This window comes from Rousettus aegyptiacus, unplaced genomic scaffold (assembly GCF_014176215.1).
Source record: "Rousettus aegyptiacus isolate mRouAeg1 unplaced genomic scaffold, mRouAeg1.p scaffold_m13_p_3, whole genome shotgun sequence".
Classification (NCBI taxonomy): Eukaryota; Metazoa; Chordata; class Mammalia; order Chiroptera; family Pteropodidae; genus Rousettus; species Rousettus aegyptiacus.
The window spans coordinates 84293382-84316440 of NW_023416306.1; the positions used below are offsets into that span (position 1 = coordinate 84293382).

At 47.7% G+C, this 23059-nt stretch overlaps 1 protein-coding gene across 1 annotated transcript; it reads right to left on the reverse strand.

Moving 5' to 3' along the window:
• Nucleotides 1-2805: 2805 nt before the first annotated feature.
• On the reverse strand, nt 2806-8508 carry NR2E3 (nuclear receptor subfamily 2 group E member 3). The gene is made up of 8 exons (XM_016126834.2): nt 8403-8508; nt 7777-7903; nt 7514-7617; nt 7185-7433; nt 6872-7047; nt 5833-6079; nt 5497-5602; nt 2806-2938 (listed from the first exon to the last, which is right to left on the reverse strand). The coding sequence occupies exons 1-8, from the start codon at nt 8482-8484 to the stop codon at nt 2806-2808; spliced, it is 1224 nt and encodes a 407-aa protein (XP_015982320.2). The 5' UTR covers nt 8485-8508.
• Between the last annotated feature and the right edge of the window lie 14551 nt (nt 8509-23059).

Below are 23059 nucleotides of genomic sequence, written 5' to 3' on the forward strand. Positions count from 1 at the left end.
CATGCAAATAGATAAGATACTTGTAAATCTGTTTAATCTTGTAGGCATCTTGGATGCCTAGTCAAGGAGTGTGTCAGTTCTTGATTCTGTTGCCATTAATCCACTCAACAAATATTCACCGAGCACCTGCCAGCACTGCTGGGGGCGCACTGGTGAACAAAACAAACTCCCAGTAGAGCTTGCGTTTTAGGGGGAAAACCAGTGATGCCCACCTGACGGAGGCTAATCATCCCTAATAACCGGGTTCCACTATCCGGCTACATTCGTTGATTGGAATGGTTGTTTCTTGGCATCTTTGAGTCTTTCTCTGCCCTTTCTACCTTTAAAGGGTCTGATGATTCTGGCTGAAAAGAAAGGCCCAGATAGGCCCTCATACTTCTGTGTGCTTCCTAACCAAAGGCATTTCTGTCATTGAAGGCAAAAAAGAGCTTTCATAGTATCCCCTCGCCTAGCAAGGGTCCTAGTTGCAATGAAAGAGAGCTGTTACTCATCTGGATTTCATCGAGGCCATTTTACAGAGAAAGGTTGAATAAATCCAGGGATTGACAGAGCTGCACTGTAGTAGGAAAACAGAAGCCACTCAGTATATTCCAGGTGAGAAGGACTTCGTATAGAAATTAGGGGCTTAACATAAACCTGGAAGAGCTGGGGAAACCAAGGTCAGAGAGGCTCCCACAGAAGGTTGCAAAAACCAACACGGACCGCAGCCAAAATGTCCAGAGTTCTCCAAGAGCTTGCCCGGGAAGCTACCGTGGTTCTAAAGAAGGCCGCTGTGAGATCTCCATCCTACCACAGATTCTGCGGCAACTACCTCTGGAGAACGATGGTTTCTCATTTACCTTCCAAATCTCATGTGAGTGCCCTCCTTCTCTTAGCAAACCACAGGGGAAGGGATTCTGGGAAATGCAGTTCCTGGAGTCTCTGCAAGGAACACAAAACCTTTGGTGGGGGAGGGGTGAGGGTCGGGTATTGATGCCAGGTTGACAGACAATCCAGCTTATACCTCCTCTAATTCTCCAAGCTTTCCTACTGGAGATCTCCTTCCCAAATGTAGAAAATGCACACATCCCACATACTACGGGGTGAACTTCAGCAAGCTGCCTTCACAGTCTCATGTTCTCAAAAGCAAAACTGTAGAATAAATGTATAGGATACATGTCTGGTTCAACCATGTTTCCTGCTAAAGTGCCTTTGCTCAGGCTTTCTACATAAAGGCCTTTAAACCTTATGGATAAAACCTCTATAGGGAATTGGATAGTGTAATGACATTATAGATATTAAATGACCCAAGTAACTGAGGCAAGTCTGGTACTTTTAGAAGAATAAAGAGTCTCAAGTAGTTTGATTGCTTCAGTGTGATGAGCTTAATAAGCTGGATAGGGTTTTTCATACTCTTTCCTCTCTGGGCACCGACATAGCTATTGTCATTTCCAAAGCACAGTGTTCTGAACCATTCTTCCTCCATCAAGATAGGATAGCTCTATCAGCTAGGAGAATTCACACACAGGCCAAAGAGCAAGAAACCCCTAGGATTTCACAGATTTCTCACATGATCTTTTCCTTCTTGACTTCAAGCATTTTTTCTTTGAAGACACAAAATTCGACAGACTGTTCAGTGGATCCCAGGGGTAGAGGGGGTGTGGGGCGAAGGCAGTGCCAGAATTGAGCAGAGTTAAGTGGAGTGACAGCAGGGTTTGAATCTCCTCTAAGTCTCAAGATTTTCATTTATAAATGGGGATGATTGGTCCCTCCCCCAGAGTTAATCTGAGGATTAAATAATAATGTATAATCAGTGCTCAGTTCACTGTCTGGTATATAAAGTGCCTGATATATGTTATCTTTATTATTATTTTCTAGGTTTCTGGGTCTGCCTTTGAAAAGGATTGAGGTTTGTCTGAGCTTCATCTTTCATCAAGGATTAAGTTGAGATTGCCTTCCCAAGAAATGCCTTTAGCTGCCTTGTGTTGAGTTGGATGGTGTTCACTTTTGCTTGTGGAGAGGTGAGGAAGGCTAAGAAAGAGAAAGAGTGAGAGAAGCTGTGGCATGGTGGGATGCCATCCGGAGAGAAGCTGGGTGGTTGAATCCTGTGGGAGATGTTTCACTAGGCTTGGATTCATTACACCTGGACTCCAACTCGCAGTGCAAGCCACACGGAACCCGGGACCCCATGCTCATCCCTTCAGTATCCTCAAAAGGAGAGCCTTGGCCACATTCATTGTCTTGGTTTTGCGTTTTTACTTTTTTAATCGAGGCCTAACATAATACAGTGAAGTACACAATTCTTACATGCACAGCCTAAATAATTTTTATGAATGAATAAATTTGCAAAGCTACCTCCCAGATCAAAATAAAGAAACATCTCTAGCACACCGGAAGGCTCCCTTGGGCTCCTTTCTAATCACTCCACCTCTCGCCCCAGAGGTAACCACTATTCCAACTTCCATCACCATTGGTTAGTCTTTGTTCTGGAACTTGTGTAAATGAAGTTTGTGCCTGGCTTCTTTTGTTCAACTTTTGTGCCCGTGAAGTTTACCCATGTTGCCACATGTATTGGTAGTTCATTCTTTTTTATTTGTTTTCCATTATATGAATATACTACAATTTATTAACCCATTCTACTGTCAATGTACAGCCTGGAGCTATTATGAAGAACTCTGCTACGAATATTCTTGTAATATCTTTTGGTGGACATTTCTGCCAGGTACACACACCCGCAAGTGGAATTGCTGGGTCACAGGCAGGCAAATGTTTAACTGCAGTAGATTGTTTTCCAAAGTGGCTCTACCCATTTCACTTCCACCTCCATTAGTTTTTGAACATATCACAGAGGAGCTTTTCCATTGGAGTATTCCCTATGGTCTTGCGGAAAAAGAGGAGCTCAACGCGTTCAGAAGTGATAAACCTCAAAGACGGGAGGAGCAGGAGCAATTTCCCGAACCTGAACGGGAGAGAGGACACCATCAGTTTTACTATTGCTTCCGAGCAGAGGGTGGTGCCCTCCCAGGAAAGGCGGGGGGCCGGGGGGGCGGGGAGGACAGGCGAGAGGTACCCAGGGGGTGTAAGGAGGAATTTCAAGGCAAAGCCCCATTCACTAGAGGGGTTGCTGTGGCCCCCACCCCTCAATGTGTAGTTGAGGAATGCGATGAAATGGTGAATAAATACTTTTTATTATGTGTAAAGATTGTAAAGTGAGTTCTTTATACTTATAATATATGTGAACATATTATTATTAATTATGTATATGATTATCATGATAATTATGTGACTATTAATGCCATCTATATTTGAGTAGGATATAAATTCCCCTTGGGAAGCCACCCAGGATGATAGAGTAACCCTTAGTAAAACTGTTCTGAAGTGGAAGCATAATTTTTATGGCTGAGATACTCATCCAGAAAATAAGAATTGTACTTTGAAATAAGAACAATGTGCCAAGGCACAGAAGATGGATGACGAAGCCTTAAGTGAATGATGGGATCATACCTTCCTTGGGTAGGAGGCCTGACGGCCGGGGTCAACGCCCAATGTTAAGGAGGCCGCTTGCTCCACAGTGATGCCCCTCCCTGTCCAACTTCCCCCATGGAGGTGTATGAGGAGCCCTCCCCCCTCCCTCCCATTCACCCACTGGACTCGTTTTGCCCGCCCAAGGGCTTTCTTTCTCTTGCGAGTGCAAATAAGTGGCACCGAGCATTCCGCACCCCTCCCTGTGCCTTCCCCTCTTCCATGTTTCTGATCTAAGGAGGTTCAGGAAGAAGTAGCTATGAAGTCCAATGGAGAAATTGTTTTTCACCCTGCAGGAATTGGGTCACTAGTTGGTGTGAAATTAAATCTAATGGGTCACAACCAATCTTTAACATACACAAGTATCAGAGTAAATTATACAAAGTAAGGGCAGGTATTATTTGGTGGAACTTTGTTTCACTGTGTGTGTATTGGGTTATGATGGAAACTGGATTTCTTTTGGGTATTGCTGTTTTAAAAAACAAATATGCTAGCCTAGAGAACCCAAAGTCACTCTGTTCTGCCTGTCGTTTGGTACTGAACTGCTATAGAAGTGACAGAGAAAATCTTCATCAGAATTTTGAAATTTGACACAAAACCGATATGCCCTGACTTCTCTGGGAGCTGATCCAGGCAGAAACTTGGCTTAGGACAGCTTCTGCTCTCTGCTGTCTGTAATGGCCATTGTCAGGCTGCTGGGTCATCTTGGAACAGTGTTCTTCCTACACTTATAAGCAGCAGGAATCCTTCTGTGCATTATGCTTTGACTCTTTTTAAAGGGGAATTACCTCTCTTGTGACCATTTCTTAGATTAGAGGTGATTCGAGGATGTCCATGTTAGCTTCAGAGAGAACTGCTGGGAGCCCCCAAGAGAGGACAGATAATATGGTCTAAAATAGCCAGTAGATGCCTGGCGGGCAAGTGGTCCAACCTTGGAGGGGCTCCACTGTGTCTGCTAGTGCTGGGCTAGCCGGGCAGGTACACAGCACTGGCTCCTGCCCGCACCCTCCCTGCAGACACACACACTCTCAGCCTACCGGCCCCAAACCTAGCTGCGGCCGGGCTCTTGTCCTTGCACATGGTTTATCCAAGTACATCCCAAGGAGATGTCCCTCTGTACCTCCATCGATCTTCTCATGTTCTCTCAAAACTATCTTTGCCTCCTGACTTTCCTGTTTATTTCAGGGCTACCTCTTCTCCCAAATAGCTCCTCTTTCCTTCCATCCACCCAAGTGCCAAATCTGACCCATTCTGGCTCCTGCAGGCTCTCGTATCTGTCATCTCCTTTCCACTCCCAAGGAGCAGACTCCATGGACTCCCCTGGGTGACGGCAGCATCCTCTGCACTCGCTGCCACGCCAGCCCGCATGAAGTCCAGCTCAGTGCACTACACCCTCCCGCTTGAAACCTGCAGTGGCTCCCCTCCACCTACCACATCACATATGGACTTGGCCGACATTCAAAGTCCTGAACAGGCTCGTCCCCCAGTGCCATTCTGGCTTATCCCACCTTCTCACGGGCAGCAATCCGTTGTTGTACCTTCCAAATGGGGCTCCTGTTCTAAGAACACATCCGACTTTGTTCTCTCTCTGTCTCTCCCTTTGCAAATGATGGTCTCTCTTCTTTTAGACCCTACCCTTCCTCCCAAGTCCAGCCCTGCCTCCACAAAGTCCTTATCAGTTCTGCTGTACACCCCTACTCCCAATGGGTCTCTGTCTCCTTCAGATCCATGCAACCTCCCAATACTTGACAAGGACAGTTCTCTGGTCACTGTGGCAGGCATCCCTGGAAGGCAGCACCTTTGTATTATGCATTTTGGTCCCCACTCTCGGGGCCTGGCATTGTGCCTGGCATATAGTAGATGCTGGATATGTGCTGATTCAGCCGAGACACTGTTTCTGTCTCGTAAGTGCAGCCTTGAGGTGGAGCCAGAGAGGTGGGCAGGGGGTGAAGGGGTGAAAGGATAAATGGGTAGGGAGGCACGTGCTCAGGTCACCTCACAGGCTGGCTAGGGTGGTGGGCCTTGCTGTGCTGGCTCAGCATCACTTGGGACTGGTCCTGCAAGGCCTCCACGTGCTCTGGATCCTTCAGGCCCCGCGTTTCTGGAGAAGAGCAGCAGTAAGGAGTAAGCTCATCTCCCAGCCTGCCCTGCCCCCTTCACAATCAGCCAGGGCCCTACACCTCCTGCCTCCCAAGGGAAGACATCTGGACACATCTGGGCCTGTGTGTGGTGATGGAGGGAAGGTGAAAGGCAGAAGGAAGTCACCAGAATTCTCATTCATCATCCCCAAACACTTCTCTGGAAGGAAGGCTGAGACAAAGATTCACCTACCTGGTTTGAAGAGGACCAGAGCCTTCATGCAAGCAAATTCTGTGGGGTCCACCGCCAATGCCCGAAACCGTGAGACGGTTTCCTGCAGGATACGCATCTCTGCACTGGCCAGTGCCAGCCGGCCCTGGGAGCTGCCAGCCGCGGAGGCCTCAGGCGGGGCCAGTAGTGGACAGCTGTCCAGAGGCAGGGACCACTGTATGGCTCCAAGGAGGAAGAGTTCACTCCATGCCTCTTCTAGCAGGATCACCTGTGCTCAGAAAGGGAGTAGGGGTGATGGCTCATACACAGAACCCCTGGCTCGGACTGCAACCTCTGGCAGTTTGTTGGGTTCCCTAGGAAAGGAAAGGCCAGTCCTGGGTGTCCAGAACATTCTCTTGACCTCTGCCTGACATCAGCCAGAGATGTACCAGGAACACTTATGAAAGCCTAGAGCTGTGGGAAGTTGGGCAGCCTCACGGACACTCCTCTACGAGCCCCCTAAGTTGAGTGTACTAGGGAGGTGTCACCTGACTTCTGAGCTGCTGCATCCAAACCACTGGCACAGGGCTCAAACACTTAGTAGTGGGTCTCTTTTCTGGTTTATGATGACAGGTCAGTCAGCTTGCCCACCAGAAGCCCGTAGGTGAAAAGGCTGAGCTGAAATTCAAGCCCTGAAGTCAGAGGCCCAGAGCCACCCACTCATGCTGTTCAGGGTGTACAGGCGCCCTGTCACATACAATGTCTGTAGGACCTGAGTATTTTTCTAGGAAGAAAGAAGACCCAGGGGCCACAGACACTGACTTCAAACCCCTGGTCTCTGTGCGTCCCTGGCCGTCATTGTCCCCTAGGTGTGCACCCCAACCGTCATCATTGCCTAGACATGTGAGCAGCCCCAACAGTCACATTCCTGAGACATGTAGCCTTAACCATTACTAACTCAAAAGCATGTGTGACCCAACCATCACCATCCCTAAGCTGTGTGTACCTCCAATCATCACCTACACAGGAACGTATGTGCCCTCAGCCCGGCTGACTTGTGGGGGCTGCCTGATGGGTGTACCTGGTCCCGGAAGGGCAAGCTGGAGAACACGGGCAGGTTCTTGGCCCACTTGACAGCCATGAAGAGCAGGCGAGCTGATGTCTCATGGATACTGTCCAGGCCACAGGGGGAGGAGGAGGAGTATGGGGATGAGGGGAACTCGGGGTCGTTGCTGGTGACATCGATGTTCTCATCAGCTGTTGGAAGAGGAGGCTTTGCATCGGCCCCTGCTCTTCAGCAGGCAGCAGGGGATGCTCAGAGGCCTGGGCGTAGGATAAAGGCTGGGTGCTGGGGCCCCACCATGACCCAGGGACGTGGCCATCCTCCCACTTACCATCTTCTGGCTCCAGCTTAGCACAGGTTTCGGCTGTTATAAGGCTAGCCATGAAGTGGTGGTGCCCTGGAGGTGTGAGGGCCCCAGGCCCCAGGGCTCTGGCTGCAGAAACAGGCACTGGGCCCCGTGGGGTGGGCCCTGCCGGGGCCGGGGGAACCGCCAGCGGCTCCAGCTGAGGATCCCTATCTGACTCCATGCTGTCCAGGCGGACCTGGGCTGTGCTTCGCGGCTGGCGCTCATTCTGCACCGCTGGGGAGGCAGGCAGGGTCAGGACACCCCACAGGTCACGCGCCCTCATTTCTTGTCTCCGCGTTGAATCCCCGACTCACCATCCTGGTTCATACCCGCCTGCAAGCACTTCTTCAGCCGGCAGGCCTGGCACTGGTTCCGGTGGGCCTTGTCCACAGGGCACATTCCTGCCCCCACCTGGCACCTGCAGGTGGAGGGGAGCCCCAGGTATCAGTGTCCTGCCTAGGCCCTGAGCCATGGGCTTTGCACATATTCGCCGTAGCCGTGTCTTCTCTGAACATCCACTATCCCTCTGCAGGAGGCTGGCAGGGCTCTCCCACGCGGGCGCCCTGCCCTCCCTCACCTGTAAATGAGCCTCCGTCTCACGCTTCTCTTGAAGAAGCCGCTGCAGCCGTTGCAGGCGTAGATGCCATAGTGCTTCCCACTGCTGCTGTCTCCACACACGCGGCACTGGAGCGAGGGTCCCACGCCTGAGGGGCAGGGGCGGGGCTGGGCAGGGGCAGGGGCGCTCGCCCTCCCACCTCCTCAGGGACCACCCTCATGCCCTTTCCCATCTGGAAAGTGTGTCGTCTAGCGTATGGCCCTCAGCCCGCCCGCCCAGATTCGGCCCTCTCGCCTCCCTCAATGGCAGTTTTCAGCAAGAGTATACTTTGCGCCTGTACGCATGTCCCGCCTCCAGCTCCTCTCTGCAGGTGGCATCAGGCTCCGACGCCCCACGAAAACGTTCTCCACAACGCCACTGGGACCTCTGCTGACAAACCCCAAGGGCGCTTCTCCCTTCTTTTCTTCCCATTGGCTAGGCTGTCCTGTCCTGGCTCTGCTGACCCCCATGGATCTAGGATTCTGGATCTGCCAGCAGGTCCCTCACACTTGCGCACCCCTTGGGTCCGGCCCGAGTCTCTCTGGCTCCTTTCATGGTGCACACTTCAGTCCCCAAGGGTCGAGACCCTACCTCCGGGAAAGCCATACCTGTCTTCTCCTCCCCCAGACCCCATCTGCCTGGAGACTCCTTCCTGGAGGCGGCCACAGATGTCGGCACAGCTGCAGCCATGTCGGAGCTTGTGGGCGCTGTCGGCCGGGTCCCGGGGGGTCCCAGGGCAGCCTGCGCCTTCCTGCCTGACGGAGGCCTCCCGGGCGCGGAGCCAGGCAGCCTCTGCCTTCCTCGCTCCACCTCCGTCCCTCTGTTTGTGCTCCTGTCCCTCTTCTATACCTACGTGTCCCTTTCCCTGGTCCTGGTGATCTCTCTCCCGCTGTCTGTCGTCTTGCCCCCCTGCCTCCTGTCCCCTCGGTCTGAACTCAGGAGCTGCCCCAACTTCCCCTCCGTGCAGCAGCGGCTCTGGCTCTGGGAGATTTCTCCCAGGGCAGCTTATGATCCTCTTAATCTTTACTGTCTCCACAGGGGATCAACTGGCCACACCTGCAGCGCTACCAAGGTGCCCCCAGAGCCAGTCAGTCCCGCTGGCTCCACTCATGCCCCCTTGCTGCCAGGGGTCCCCGGGTCCCTTCTAAACAGTGTTTTCAAGCTGTCTGCCATCCAATGCCAAATCTCGAAGAGGGGTGTGGACTCCATCCACTTCTTCCAGGACTTGACTCTTTTTGAGCTGATCGGTATGCTTCTGGGGACAGTGCGTGTGGCCGAGGCGTGTGCGCCTGTGTGTGGCTCTGCGCATGCGGTGCTCGCTGTGGGTCCTGGGTAGGCCCTGCTCCCCAACCCCTCCATAAGGAACTCTTTGTGGGTTCTAGTTGCCCTGGAAGGCTCCCCGCCAGATGCCCACACAGAAGCATCTTCCCTCGCACATGGAAATGGGCACAGTGCAGGGGCTGAGTGAGGCTAGCCTGGAGGCCGTCGGATGCAGAGAGTCTCCTTCAGGCCTGCGAGGCAGCAGAAGAGGAGCTGACAGGTGTTTTTCTTACCCATCTAGAGAACTGGGCCTGTAGGAGAAGAGCAGTTGAGGCCATAGCCCTTAACTCTCAGGCGGCCGCCCCTTCTTTCCCTGTCTTGGCTTCACGGTCTTAGGCAGGCTGGGTCCTCAGCCATCCCCAGACCCTGTCTTCCTAGCTGGAGCCCAGTGGTGATTCTTAGGGGAAGAGGCTGAGAGAGGAGTCTGCCTCCTTAGACCAAGCACCAGACACCAGAGTGAACTCAGCAGAGACAGACCCAGGTGAGAATCCCTGCCCCCCTCACAGGCCAGCCACAGAGCTGCGATTTAACTTGCCTGAGCTCTGGTTTCCTTGTCTGTGAAAAGAGGTGACAAAAGTACCTGTCTCATAGAGTACTTGGGGACACTAAGATCATTCTCGAAGTGTTTCAGTGCCGGGTTCTTAGTAAGAGTGTAATAAGGGATGGATGCTGTTGTTAGTTTGCTTCTCAGCGTTACTGAGAGGATCGCAGGGCAATCCTCGGTAAATAGCCTTTCCTTTCCCTGTTCTTCTGTCCTCACCCCAAATGCCACCCATGACCAGGACGAAGCAGAAAGCCTTATGCTGGTCTGGAGTGGACCACCCATCCTCGACAGACCTGAGCTCACCTACGGGGTGAGCCTGGGGCAGGGCTTGGCCCAGCCTCAGAGCCTGGGGGGTGGGGGGTGGCCTTGCAAAGCTTCCGGGAGGATCATGGAGTTAAGGCGACAGTGGGGGTGAGGCAGGGCCCTGTGTAAGTGGGGTTAACCCTCACTGTGACAGAGAAGCACTATTGGGGATTTGGAAAGTCAGCTCAAGGGACTTTTCAGGATAATCTGCTCTCTGGGTCCTCAGAAGATCGAGGCCACTGGGCTGAGGCCTCTTTCCTGACCTCCTCTGCCTCTGTCCTCACAGCTCCACCCCTCCTCCTGTCAGGCAGCCCCTCAGGACCCTCCACTGCAAGGTCTCTAGCTTCACCTCATCTCCAAGGCCAAGGGCATCTCCCTTGACCTTGATTGACCGGTCCCTCTTTCTCAAAGCTCTGCTCCCCCAGTTCTTCTGGAACACAGGTCTTCATTGTCTTCCTCCCTGCTTGGAACTTGTCAGCACCTCAGTGTGCCCCAGAGGGTGGCCTCAGCAGACCTCTCACACCTCCCTGGTCTGTCTTGCACACGATCATGGCTTCCAAGGCAACTTCACACCACACTTCTGCCAGGGGCTCTGCCCTGAGCTTGCAGCCCCAGATCTACCAGAGGTTCTGGTGTGGAGACTAACTCCACAGGCCCAGACCAGCTTGCCTGCACAGAGGTGGGCCCGGATGCACAGGACTGAGGGACTGCCTGGAGCACGCATGTGTCAGGGAGAAACCCCCTAAGGCTGAGCTGAGGGCCTCTAATCCTGGCGGTCTGGGCTGAAGAAGAGCTGCTGGCTAAGGAACTGAGAGGGAAAAACAAGACAGCACCGGCCATGGGAGCAAGGGAAGGGGAGATTCAAGGATGGAGGCATCAACCAGGTCAAGTGTCCTGTAAGGTCATTTGTATTACTAATAAAAAGAATGGGAAAGCCTGTGAGAAGCGCGCTTACACAAATACTTGCAAATGGTATCCAGACCTCACAATAAGCCTCTAAAGAATTTATCCTTATCAGTCTCAATTCACAGGTGAGGAAATTGAGTCTCAGAGAGGTTAAACAAGTCACTTCAGGCAACACAGCTGCTGAGAGGTGGAGGTGATTGGTTGGGGATGGAGATACGGGCTTGAAACTTGTGTCTGATCCCGAAGCTCCTGCTTCCCACCGAAGTGCTCTCCAAGGAGACTCTGAGCTGAGGGAACTGGTGCCCAAGGTGCTCTGAAGGAGGGGCAGAGCCTTGGCCCTGGGTAGGAGGAGGAGCTGGAAGAGCACTTGCCGAGAAGGGAACGAGACAGGGCTAAGATACATAGGAAGAGGGGCATGAAGCAAAGACAGTTTTTTTTTTTTTTTCCGTCAAGGGAGATAATTCAATAAAAACGTTTAAGAAGAGAAGTTCCTTTTAAAACAGGAGACAGAAGAAAAAGAATGCGAGAGAATAAAGATAAAGATGGAGGTGGGGTCTAAATACGGGCTACCTGAGCAAGCCCAAGGGGATGGCAACGTAAACAAATACAGAAACACCACCACTTGCAATGGCTGCACCAGCCCCGCAGTACAAGTAGAGAGCCAGCTTTGGCCTGGAGAGAGGCCGCCTGGAAAGAATCAGAGAACCCAGGGCTAAAGGGGCAGGCTTGGGGAAGCGCCCCTCCTCCCAGTTGCTCGTTCTGAATCTTCCTGGCTGTGTGAGCTTGGGCAAGTCATTCTACCTCTCTGTGTTTCAGTTTCATCTGCTCTAAAGGTGGGTCCACTAGTGCCCCTTTGAGGCTTGTGCTGGGATTAAAGGAGTGAGAAGGGAGAAAAGGCTGGTGGAAGGGGGCCAGAGGATAGAGGTTGGAGGTGACCGCTGTGGGGAAGGGATTCAAGGAGGGTCTTCTAAGCAAGCTCTGAGGCCCAGCTGAGCTCCTCTCCCCTCGCAGCCCTGGGTTCCTTGGCAGGTCAGGCCCAGCCAGAGCCCTGACTGTGCAGTGGGACGGGATGACAGCCGGGCTAGGACTAGGGCAAGGGGGTGTCTCCCGATCTGTGACCAGCAGCTGCTGGGGCAGACGCCAAAGGATTACTCTGCCCAAAGCCTTGAATCTGCTGACGAAGCTGCCACAGGCCACCTTACCACTAATGCAATTATTCCCCCAGGGGACAGGTCAGCAACTTCCTTCAAACTCCCTGGAGGTCCGGGAAGGGGTGGGGGCAGGACTTGGGGGCTGGAGCAGTGTTGGGGGAACAGAGTCATGATGAAGGCTGCAGGGCTGACTTTCCTCTGGATGCTCAAGGTCCTGGCAGGTAAAGCCCACTGCCCCAGCTGGGCACTGGTCCTAGGCCTGCGAGCTGACGTGGGTTCTGCCAAGAGAGGAGGGGGCGGCTCCCGAGGTGACCCAGCTGCCAGTCAGGCTGGCTGGGCTGTCTGGCCATGGCATCCGTTCCAGCAGCTGTGGGCTACTGCTTTGGGGCAAACCTCGTTCACAGCATTCGGTCCTGGAAACACATCTTCTGGGGTTTCTTAAAAATTCTCCAACTGCTCCCTGCCCCCCACCCCAACACATACACACGAAGGGGCTTCGTTGTCTCTGAGGAAAGATAGCTGGTAGTGAGTGCACGGGCTGTGGAGGCCAGGACCCAGCAATTCCACTTCCAGGAAACTGTCCCACAGAAAGTCTCACAAAGATTTAATTATGGGGCCGTTCCCTGCAGCAGTTTAGGAAAAAACTCATCTGCGGAGAGCTGGCTGAATGAAGTACGCACCGCGCCCGCCCGTGGCGCAGGGCTGTTGCAGCCACTGCAAGGGGTGGTGTTTCTATATTTGTTTACAGGGAAATAGGCCCGCGATGGGTCAGCTTCAAAGCCAGCCACAAAAACAGCATGGGCAGTGTGATTGCATGTGTCCCAGAGGAATTTCTGGCCAAAGATCATAGGACTCCTTTCTCCTTGGCAGCACCTAAATTAATCAATAGTTTCTTTTTCTAGAGCAATGAGTGGAAGGTTCAGGACTCCAAGAGGCAGACACCAGCAGGAAAGTTTCTCAACAAAGCCTCTTTATTTTCTTTTCAAGATAACATTTAGAAATAATCAGATATTTTCCTACATGGTTTTCCCAGCCCTTGGATAGTGAAGTCCTTCTCCCAGAATAAATGTCTGAGTACAATGGCTGAGGCTCCTGCCCCTGTCCTAGGACGAGCAGACAAAAGGCAGTCTGTCTAGGGCACATCTGATCTGCTCCACGTTGGGAGTGACCCCCTTCCTTCTGAGTGAACAGTATCGATTTTAACTTCTCCTTCCTCCCGGCGCTCTGAGAGGTGGCGTCTCCGTTTTCCAGTAGAGCTCTAATAAAGACGCCACAAGCGGAAATTGTTACCACAAACAGAAATATTTCTGTTTTGTTTGAACGTTTAACAATGACTATGTATTACAATTATAATCAGGGAAAAAGAAAGCTCTTTTCAATTTTAAAAAAGAGAATGCTAATTTGAAATAAATATTACCAATAATAATAATGATAATAATAATAGGAAATATTTATGAAGGAATTATTAAGTGTTTACATGTGTGGGAATGAAAGGCTTCCCAAGCACCCCTTCATCACCCCGGGGAGGCTGAAACCTCGGACAGCTGCTCCGGCTCAGCCCTGGCTAATCAGAACAGCTGCAACCACCAAGGGGGAGGCCTGGTCCTAGAGGCACCGTCTCCTCTTTCTATGAGGGGTCTGAACCATTCGGTGCTGGACCCTAGGAAACTCTGGAGGATGAGGGGCAAGGGGAGGTAGAGTGGCAGCTGGGGATGGGGTGCTCCTTGAAAACCAGTACAGAGTATTTTAAAAGTTTAATAGGCACAACTACACCAAGTGTATTCTAGATGACCGATCCTCCTGGTTATAATATTTATTATCTAGAGATGAAATAGCCTAAGGCAGGGGCTTTCAACTTGGGCACAATTGACAGTTTGAGCCAGGTGATTCTTTGTTGCGGAGGGCTGTCCTGTACATTGTAGGTGCTTAGCAGCATCCCTGGTCTCTACCCACTGGATGCCAGTAGTATCCCCTTTCCCCCAACTGCGATGACAAAAATTTCTCCAGATGTTGCCGAATGTCTCCCCTGAGGGGCACAATTGCCCTCAGTTGAGACCTTCTGGCTTGAACCATGTTATTTCCTGCTTTCCTGGAGATGGTTCACCAAGCGTGTTTTCACAGATGCTGGAAGCACTGTCCATGACAAATGTCTCTGAGGAGCCCCAGGCTATCAGGCAGGTAATGGTATATCCTGTTTCATGTGTATGCACTCAGGGACTATCTGGAAGGATGCTCACAATGTCAGCAAAGGTTTCTCTGAAGGAGAATTTTACTATTTTATATTATTCTTCATATTTTTCTGTTTATTGAGTATTTAACAATAAATATGTATTATAATTATAATCAAAATAAGGCTTTTTGTGTTTTTAAATGAGACTGGCTAACTTGAAATGAATATGACCAATAATAATCATACGAAATTTTTATTAAGAAATTATGTGCCAGATGCAATTCTAAGTGTTTATAAATGTGAACTCATTTAATTTCACAACAGCGTTATCATACAGAGACATAATCATTATTCTCCTGTTGTTATAGAGACTGACAGAGAGGTTTAGCAACTTGCCCAATATCACACCAGCTAAAAGGTGACAAACGTGCGATTCAAGCTCAGTCAGATAAGCAGGTTATTTTAGGAGAATGTGTCTGTTCAAGAGTAAGGGGGTGGGGGACAATGCGAATATAATATTAAAAAAAAAAACACCTTTATACACTTAATAAAGAAAAGCTCCAGACACATTCTGTTTCCAGATAGGTTAAAAGAATAAAGCAGACATTCTGGGCTGTGGAGTCCCTTTGAACTGGCATTTCTGTTCTCAATTTTTCTATGAGATACAGAATTGTAGACTCAAACTACAATAAAACTTATAGAGAAAGCGAAAGGATTGACTACTCTGGAGGAACCTTCTTTGTTTTCTATGTTTGCTCTTAGTGGAATAGCTCTGGGGCTGCATCAGGTATGAGAGTTGCTGGGAGCTGCTCTTGGGTGCGCATGGGCATATGTGTGAATGTGTCTGTGTACACGTGTATAGGTGTGAGTGCATGTGTGGTGAGAATCTGCTGTCTCATGACAAAGGCAAGCTAACAGATGCATCGTATTGGCACAAAGTTGCCAACTCTGCCTGTCTGTTGCAGGTCCCAGATGACGGCAGCTCGACAGTGTTACGGCAGCTTCACAGGCTTGCAGAAATTGCGCAGATTGAGCTGGTTAGATGAGCAGTGTTTACATGTTACATTTGGCATATTTTCCTTCCTGACTTTTGATGTTGAAGTAAGCTGTGTTTTCTGACATTCCTTATTTGCTACGTTTATTAATTTGGTGAAAATATTAAATGGAGGTAACAAACATCCAGTGCCTCACCATGGAGATGAAGGACATGTTCTTTAGAATGACGTTCTAGAAAAAGTATACGCTCAAAGCAATTCTCCCTAAACATACTGGTGCAGCGGGTTGGGTCCCATCTTTTCAGCTGGGCTGCCCTTCCACCTCTGCTCCATGCTCTGGCCACAAAGGTCCCCCGGGATCCTGAACACAGCATGCTCCCTCCCAACACATGACCTTCATACATGCTGTTCCTGCTTCCTCGATATTTCCAAGGGTGTTTGGAAGACCCGCTCTTCATAGAATTTTTGACACAAACTCTACACCATGATATGCTGAGCTGTTGCTTTCAGTCACCATGCACTGGAAATAGTTAAATATATTTTTAAAATCAAATAAATTATGGCACATTTCCAAGATGGCTAGTTTTCTGCTATCGAAAGGGGTTATATGGAAAAATGCTAGGATGAAAAAGCAAGTATAAAGTACTACAAACCCTATGGCATTTGTAAATAAAAACAAAAATAGTTCTGTAAGTCAGAGGCATTCCGGTTGTTATTAAATTTACTTAAATGTGTTATTGTATTTAATATAATATAGTATTTAATATAAATTTGATATTATTTTACTGATCTTTTATGTTTTTATACTGTTTCTTCAGCATGAAGAATCATCCATCATCTATTTATTATTTATTTATTTATTTATTTATTTATTTGATAGTCTATTTTCAAAGGTAACTTCAAAGTCTGTGATCTGTTATTTTATTCCTAGACTTAAGGCAAGACTCTCAAATAAGACATTGAAATTTAAGATAACTTTTCTGGAAATCTAAAGTTATTTAAAAAATAAAATACTTAAAAACCAGTACGAATGTTTGAAAACAAGTACCCTGTGCCTTATTTCGGGATTGCAACAACTCATTTCCAGGAGCCTTTAGATCTAAGACATGACCATAATAATTAAATGCAATTTTAAATTACTGATAGATTATAGAGCGTCCCAGATAAAAAAAGGATCTGGAGATAATGCATCCCAATTCTCTTACTTCTTAGGTGACTGAGTTAAGGTAAAAGGAAGCAAAGACTTATGTAAGATCATGATATAAGATCAAGATCAGATGGTTTCTGACAGGAAGAGCTCAGGCTCCTAGTTCAAAGTTTCCAAAACATAAACAATTCTTTACAGTGAGCTAGAATAGCTTAGTAAAATTAATGTTAAATGGAATAAATTTTACTTCAACTTACTTTTTTTTTTTTTAAAAAAAAATCTTTTCCGTTGCTTCAAGAATAGTGTTATATAACAGGGGAAGATAGTTAAATAAAACATATCTTTAGCCTGATATGGTCTCACAATACAGTATAGTGCACAGGATGTGTAATTTACCCTATAGTGAGAAAACAGTAGAAATTCATGTACAGAAAATAAAGACATCTACAAAATAATTTATTATCTTTTATTACATTAATGCAGTTTTTCACATTCTCATGTCCCTGATCTGGAGCCGTATTAAAGAATGCACATCCCTGATCCACAGTGTACAGAATCAACGAACTTCTTCTTCGGCTCTGTGCAACATCACTTGGCTGTCAGTTTTCCCATCGAACGGGGTTGGTAATACAAACTCAAACTATGTAATTGCTAGATATTATGATTCAGACATATCTATCTGGTATTGGAAAGATGGCTGATGTAAGATAGGGCTCACGGATAAGACTGAAATCAAAGGGTTGATAATATAACTTTTGCCATTTGCTTTCCTCCCAAACTGCTTCTACTCTCCTGCCATATGCTCTCCTACAAGTTTTTCACTCAAGATTTCTCTCTATTTATGAGCGGCCACCAGCTGTGGCAAATAAGAACAAACTTATCTTCTGAGTCACCTTGAGTATTAACTAGTGAGTGCAAGCTCAGCTTTCCTATCAGTAAAATGTGGGTACTTAATAAGCATTCAATAAAAGTGTCCATTCTTGGGGAAAGAAAACTCCACAAATACACACAAGTAGAATACATCAAGGAATTGTTGTTAATTCAGTTTGTAATGACAATGTATGACAATAGTATTGTGGTTACATTTAATAATAATAATAATAAAATCCTTATCTGTCAGAGACATATCCTGAAGTATTTGCCAGAGGAGTGATTCAATGTCTTGGATTTGCTTTTTAAAACTGAAGGGAAAAAAAAGAATGGAAAGAGAGTGTATATGAACTGATAACAACTAAAGTTGGTAGTTGTTGATCTGGCAGATGGGTGCATGGGGTTTTATTAAACTATTTATCTGTAATTTTTTTTTATGATTGAAATTTTACATAATAAAAACTTAATTTACAATATATACAAACACAAGCAGGCAACATGAAAAATGAAACAAAAACTATGGTTGATGACTTTGGACATGCTTTCCAGTCTGAGTTTCCTTTTATCTCTTTGCTCCCACCACCCTTACCTTAAATCTGTTTTCAGTGACCAGTTTTACCTTACTATGTGGTTTTGAGGAGCTAAGTCAAAGGGTGGGGCGGTTGCAGCAGAGAGGAAAATTCCAAGTGCTGGCTTTGGATGGGGTTGGCAGCAGCGACCCCTCCTGGAAGGAGAAAAAGGCAGGGAGCTGTGAGCTTTCTCTCCAGTGCCTGATTTTCTCTCCCATTCTTTTTCCCCATGGTGTTATTTTGAGGACTTATTTATTTATTATTAAAAATTTTCCCCAGCCTTATTGAGATGTAACGAACTTATAACAATTTGTAAGTTTAAGGAGTAGGTGTTGTTTTGATATGTTTATATATTGCAGTATAATTACCATCATGGTGTTAGCTAACACCTCCATCTTGTCACATAATAATCATTTTTTTTTGTAGTAAGAACATTTAAGATCTACTCTCTTAGCAACTTTTAAGTATGTGATACAGTGTTGTTAACCATAATCATCATGCTGTGCATTTGCTCCCTAGAACTTATTCCTCATAACTGGGAGGGTGTACCCTCTGACTCGCATCCCCCCATTTCCCCAACCCCCAGGTTCTGGTAACCACCATTCTACTCTCTGTTTCCCTGAGTTTGGCTTTTTTAAGATACCACCTGTACACGGCATCATACAGTAGTTGTCTTTCTCCAACTTGTTTCATTTTACAAACCTTCCTGTCTGTACCTGCTGCTCCCGACTTGCCTCCTAATGTCCTTTTCCTCGTCTTCCAGGCGACTCTTTAATCACACTGCGAGACGTGGCCCCAGTGTCTCTCCTCAGACCAGACACTCTAGCATTCTCTCCACCTCTCTCTCGGTCACGATCAGAGACTACCTTATTCACCTATATGTTTGGTTGTTATTGACTGTCTCCTTCAATGAGAACATCAACTTTACGAGCCCAGAAATCGTGCCTATATCTTGTGTAAGGGCTTGTCACACGGAAGGAGCCTGAACCACTGACCGAATGAGTAAATAAAATCTTCCCCTAGGTCCCCAGCAGAGCTCGTTGCTCTTTTCTCTACTTCATCCTTGTTCTTGCCTCTGCTGGAGGCGTCTCACTGCATCAGACTGCTGTACCGACATGCCACAGCCTGGCGCAGGGCTTGACGTGGAGGAGGCTTGTCACGCGTGCCTGCTGTCGTCACACCCACGGCCACTGTTGCCATTGATTGTGTCACAGGAGGTTTAACGCGTTTACGTGCGATTGAAAACAAATCAACTTAAATGTCATCTCAGAAGAGAGATGTGAAAATGAAAAGCTGCTGATAAGTATAATAGAAATAGAATGTTTTAATAAAAGGCCAGAACAGAACACTGGTCAAATAATAAACCACTTCGGAATGAAATATTTGCCTAGGGATCTTTCCTCAGTTCCCACAGTGCTGTTTTCATATTGGTTTACCAGGGAAGCAGCCCCTGGGATAAGACAATGAGTTCCAATGAGTGCCGAGTAGAGGGATGGGCAAGGGCGGGTCCTTCTGTCCTTCAACCAGAACGCCTCTGTGTTGGTCTGTTTTATAATTGGTAGGATTTTGTTTGAAGAAAGTTTTCCTCTTCTTAAAAAGTGAGAAGAGAATTATAGGAGCCTCAGCTAAGATGGTCTGTTTATTAGCTGTGTGACCTTGGACGAGCATCCTAACTTCTCTGGGCTGTTGTGATGAAGAAAGAACGGCACTAATATACTTTACCTGTGCGAAGGCAGTGGGCTGCATTAGAGGACCTCTCAAGTTCTCTCCCAGGTCTAAGATCCATGATTCTACCAATAGGTACAGAATTAGACTGATCTACTTACAATATCCAGAAGGGCCACAAGATGTCTGTGCTCCTCCATAGGTAGAGCTTTGCCTATTCTATGGACTGTTTCACTCTCCAAATTCTAGCACAAGAAATTTGGGGATTTTTTTTTTAATTGCTGCAAAGGAAAAAATTTATTAGTACTCACAACTTCAGGCAGAAGATTTAAACCCTTTTAGTGACAAATCCTGACAAAATTACCCAGTGTTTAAAGCAGCTTTGTGGGTTTTTTTTTCCTACTAGAGCATCAAAGAGGAGCTTGTGTGATGGAGCAGTGAGACCCCTGTCTAACACTGAGGTGGTGTCCTCACCCATGAGAACGTCTGCTGGATTTATTATATTTGAATGTATTTAATAAATATATGGTATTCTATAGAGAGGATTTCCTATGTCCCCATAAGAACTGTTGAGATGTCTTGGTAAAATGCCTAGGAATAGAGTTTTGATTAGAATTCAGTTTTTCAGTGTTGTAAAGGTGACTCCCTCTAGGACCTGACTGCCAGGATGTGGGAGTGTTGAGCAGGAGACTGGGAGAGGGTATTAGGTTCAGACGGGCAAACCTGTGTGGATGAGGGTCTGTCATACAAAGATGACATTCCGTAGTGGCGTGTGGTCAGGAATCTTGGTCATGTTCTACTTTGTTGGTGGGAAGAGAAGGTACGAAAGCACCAGGATTAGGCAACACACAGCTTGGGCCAAGAGGATCTGTCTTGCTCAGCTGACATTTGGAACAGGGCGGGATGAAGCAGAGGAGGCTGGGGTGTCGACTTCTTGAGGCCCTGAGAACCAGGGCAGCTGGGCAGAACTTGAGGAGGTTACACAGGAGACGATGGCTAAGATTGCCTGGAAGGCTGAGTGACAATAAAGTGTAGATGCCCAGAGCCTGGGAGCTGGAGAAATTTCTGGACACAGACCTGCCCGTGATTTCCCCTAGAGAATGGTCGCCACCAGAATAAATGAACTGCACATTCCTGAATCCACGTGGAGCCTGCTCCTTCTGCAGCCGAGCATCCGGCCCTTCTTGGGCAGGTGGTCAGTGAATCAGCACAGGAAAGGATGGTTTGAATTGTCTGTTGCTTCAAGCTACTAGTTAGTTCAGTGTTGCTCTCACTTCAGTAACATTTAATAACAATAACTTTTAAAAGAAAATAATTGTTTCACTAATGCCTAATGTCGAATAAAAGAATTTAACGTTTAATGATAATGTTACAAAAATAAAACTAAGTAGAGGGATTATAACTCTTGTAGACCTATATAATCAATCAAAATGAAATTGCTGATTAAGTAAAAACATGATTTTTAAAACCAACAACATCGATAAGATAGTGTTTTGCTGAAACTCAGTTGCCACTTGCAACACAGATTTAGGAACCAACCGAACGGGGCAAATTCTTTTGGGTTCGGCAGGTAATGACAAGTAACTCGCCACTCTTGTCTACCCACACTGCTGAAGATCCTTATCTCAGACAGCAAGTCTATGACATAATTTGGCTTTTGCTTGGCAGGGATACATCTTTTAATACTAAATTCGACTCCATTCTTCTCTTATTAGCTCAGCTCATGACAATTAAAGTAATACTACCTGGTCCCAGTGCTGGAGCCAATGGTGGTATTGGCCCATAAGGCAGTAGACTAGATGATGGAGTGTACGTTCATGCCAATTTTATAAAGATTATTATTAACATTAAAATACAAAAAAAATTATAAAAACACTGCTGAAGAACAATGCTTTATTAAATCTATCCCCAGGATGAATTCCCAGGTATGGAATTCTTGAGCGAAAGGATATATTCAGCTTCATGGCTCTTGTTACATCGTGCTAAGTGGACTTTCATAAATCAACATTTTCGCTGAAATGGTATTTCTCAGCTTGCCTCCAACATTAATGGTTCGACCCAGGAAAAGAGGCATTTGGCCACAGTCAGGCTGCTGCCTCACTTGATCCCGGCATTTCTCTGCCCAGATGCCTGACTGGCCTCTCCTCTCTCTCGCGGTGAAACCAAAGTCTTTCCCTGGCTCCAAGGGGTCTGACCTCATCTCCCGTGCTCTCTTGCTCTCCCAGTTTCTGAGTACTCCGTGCCTGCTCCCGTCTGGGCAGGGCTCTTGCACGCTCCTCTGCCTGCAATGCCCTTAGCCAGGCAGCCATGTAGCCCGCTTGGTCCCGCTCACCCAACCATCCAACTGAAAGGTGCAGCCCCTGCCCTATCTCTACTGCTTCCCATCTATCTTCTCAGCTTTGCCGTTTTTCATAATTCGTATCACCTGACATAGCACACATAGTTACTCGTCTATGTCTTTATTTTCTGTCTCCCCCACTACAATGAGGGCAATTCTGTTCCACGGGGTGCACTGCTGCATGTTCAGCGCCAAGCAGAATTTCAGGCACAGAGTAGGTGTTTACTAAATACTTGTTGAATGAGTGAGTCATGACTAGGGAGGCTTAAAGGCAGGTGATAGAAAGTGAATCTTCAGGGAGAATGCTGAGTTTTGAAGCAAACAGAACTCAGGTTGGGAGTAGGCTGAGGGGCATGCTTGTCTCCCTTCCCTTGAATCTGGGATGCCTACGAGTGGCTTCGAGGCAGAAGTGGTGTTTGGGATTTCTAAGCCCAGGCCTGAAGAGATCTGGAAGCTTTCTCCTTTCTCTTGCATGATCTTCCTTCCTCCTCCAGCACCATGTTTGAGAAGCCAGAGCTATAAGGAGAGACCACGGGCAAAGGCCACGTGGAGAGAGAGAGGCCCGGAATTGCATGGGGAAGACTCAAGAAATCCAGCCCACAGTGAGAACGGAGGCCCCAGATATAGGACCTGGGCAAGCCATTCCGGCCATCTCAGCAGAGGCATCAGACCTGTGAGTGGAGAAGCCTCCTAGGACAGTCCAACCCCAGTAGATAACATGTGAAGAAATGAGCTGTGCCCAGTGTGCATTGACTAAATTTCTGGCCCATAGAATCTTAAAAAAATGATAAAATGCCTGTTGTTTTAAGGCACTAAGTTTTGGGGGTAGTTTGTTATGCAGTAATAGATAACACAAACAGGGTCATTGCTTGAGACTGTAAACTGGTGTGAGAGGGAGCAAGTGTCCGAGCACAGATGAGCCACAAGGCAAAGATGAAAGTAAAAGTTAGACAGGAAAGGCCATCCAGGGCCCGGGCGGAACTAGGAGCCAAGAATTCTGTTGTCAGGATGAGAGAGTAGAGGTTGATATTGGTATCAAGTTCAGGCAAATTTGATCCTTTGAGTCCCACTGCTTTTGTCCCACTTGTTTCCTGACAAGCCATTAAACAAGACTGACTCTGGGCTTAGAACAAATTTTTGGAATTCACATATAAAAGTAGGACACAGATGTAGAGGTGGCTCTTGAAGCATTTTCCCTGGAGACAATGGTGTGTGTGTGTGTGTGTAAATATCATGGAAGAGCTGCCTTCTGGCTCTCCCCCTAAAGCCAGAGAGTCTCCGTGAAGC

Bases quoted from the DNA above. Each gene is read 5' to 3' on its own strand.
- NR2E3 (XM_016126834.2), bottom strand. From the start codon at position 8,484: ATGGCTGCAGCTGTGCCGACATCTGTGGCCGCCTCCAGGAAGGAGTCT. The intron at 7,048-7,184 runs GTAAGTGGGAGG...CTCTTCCAACAG, and splicing joins TAAGCTGGAGCCAGAAGATG to CTGATGAGAACATCGATGTC. The intron at 6,080-6,871 runs GTACACCCATCA...TTCTGAGCACAG, and splicing joins GCTTGCCCTTCCGGGACCAG to GTGATCCTGCTAGAAGAGGC.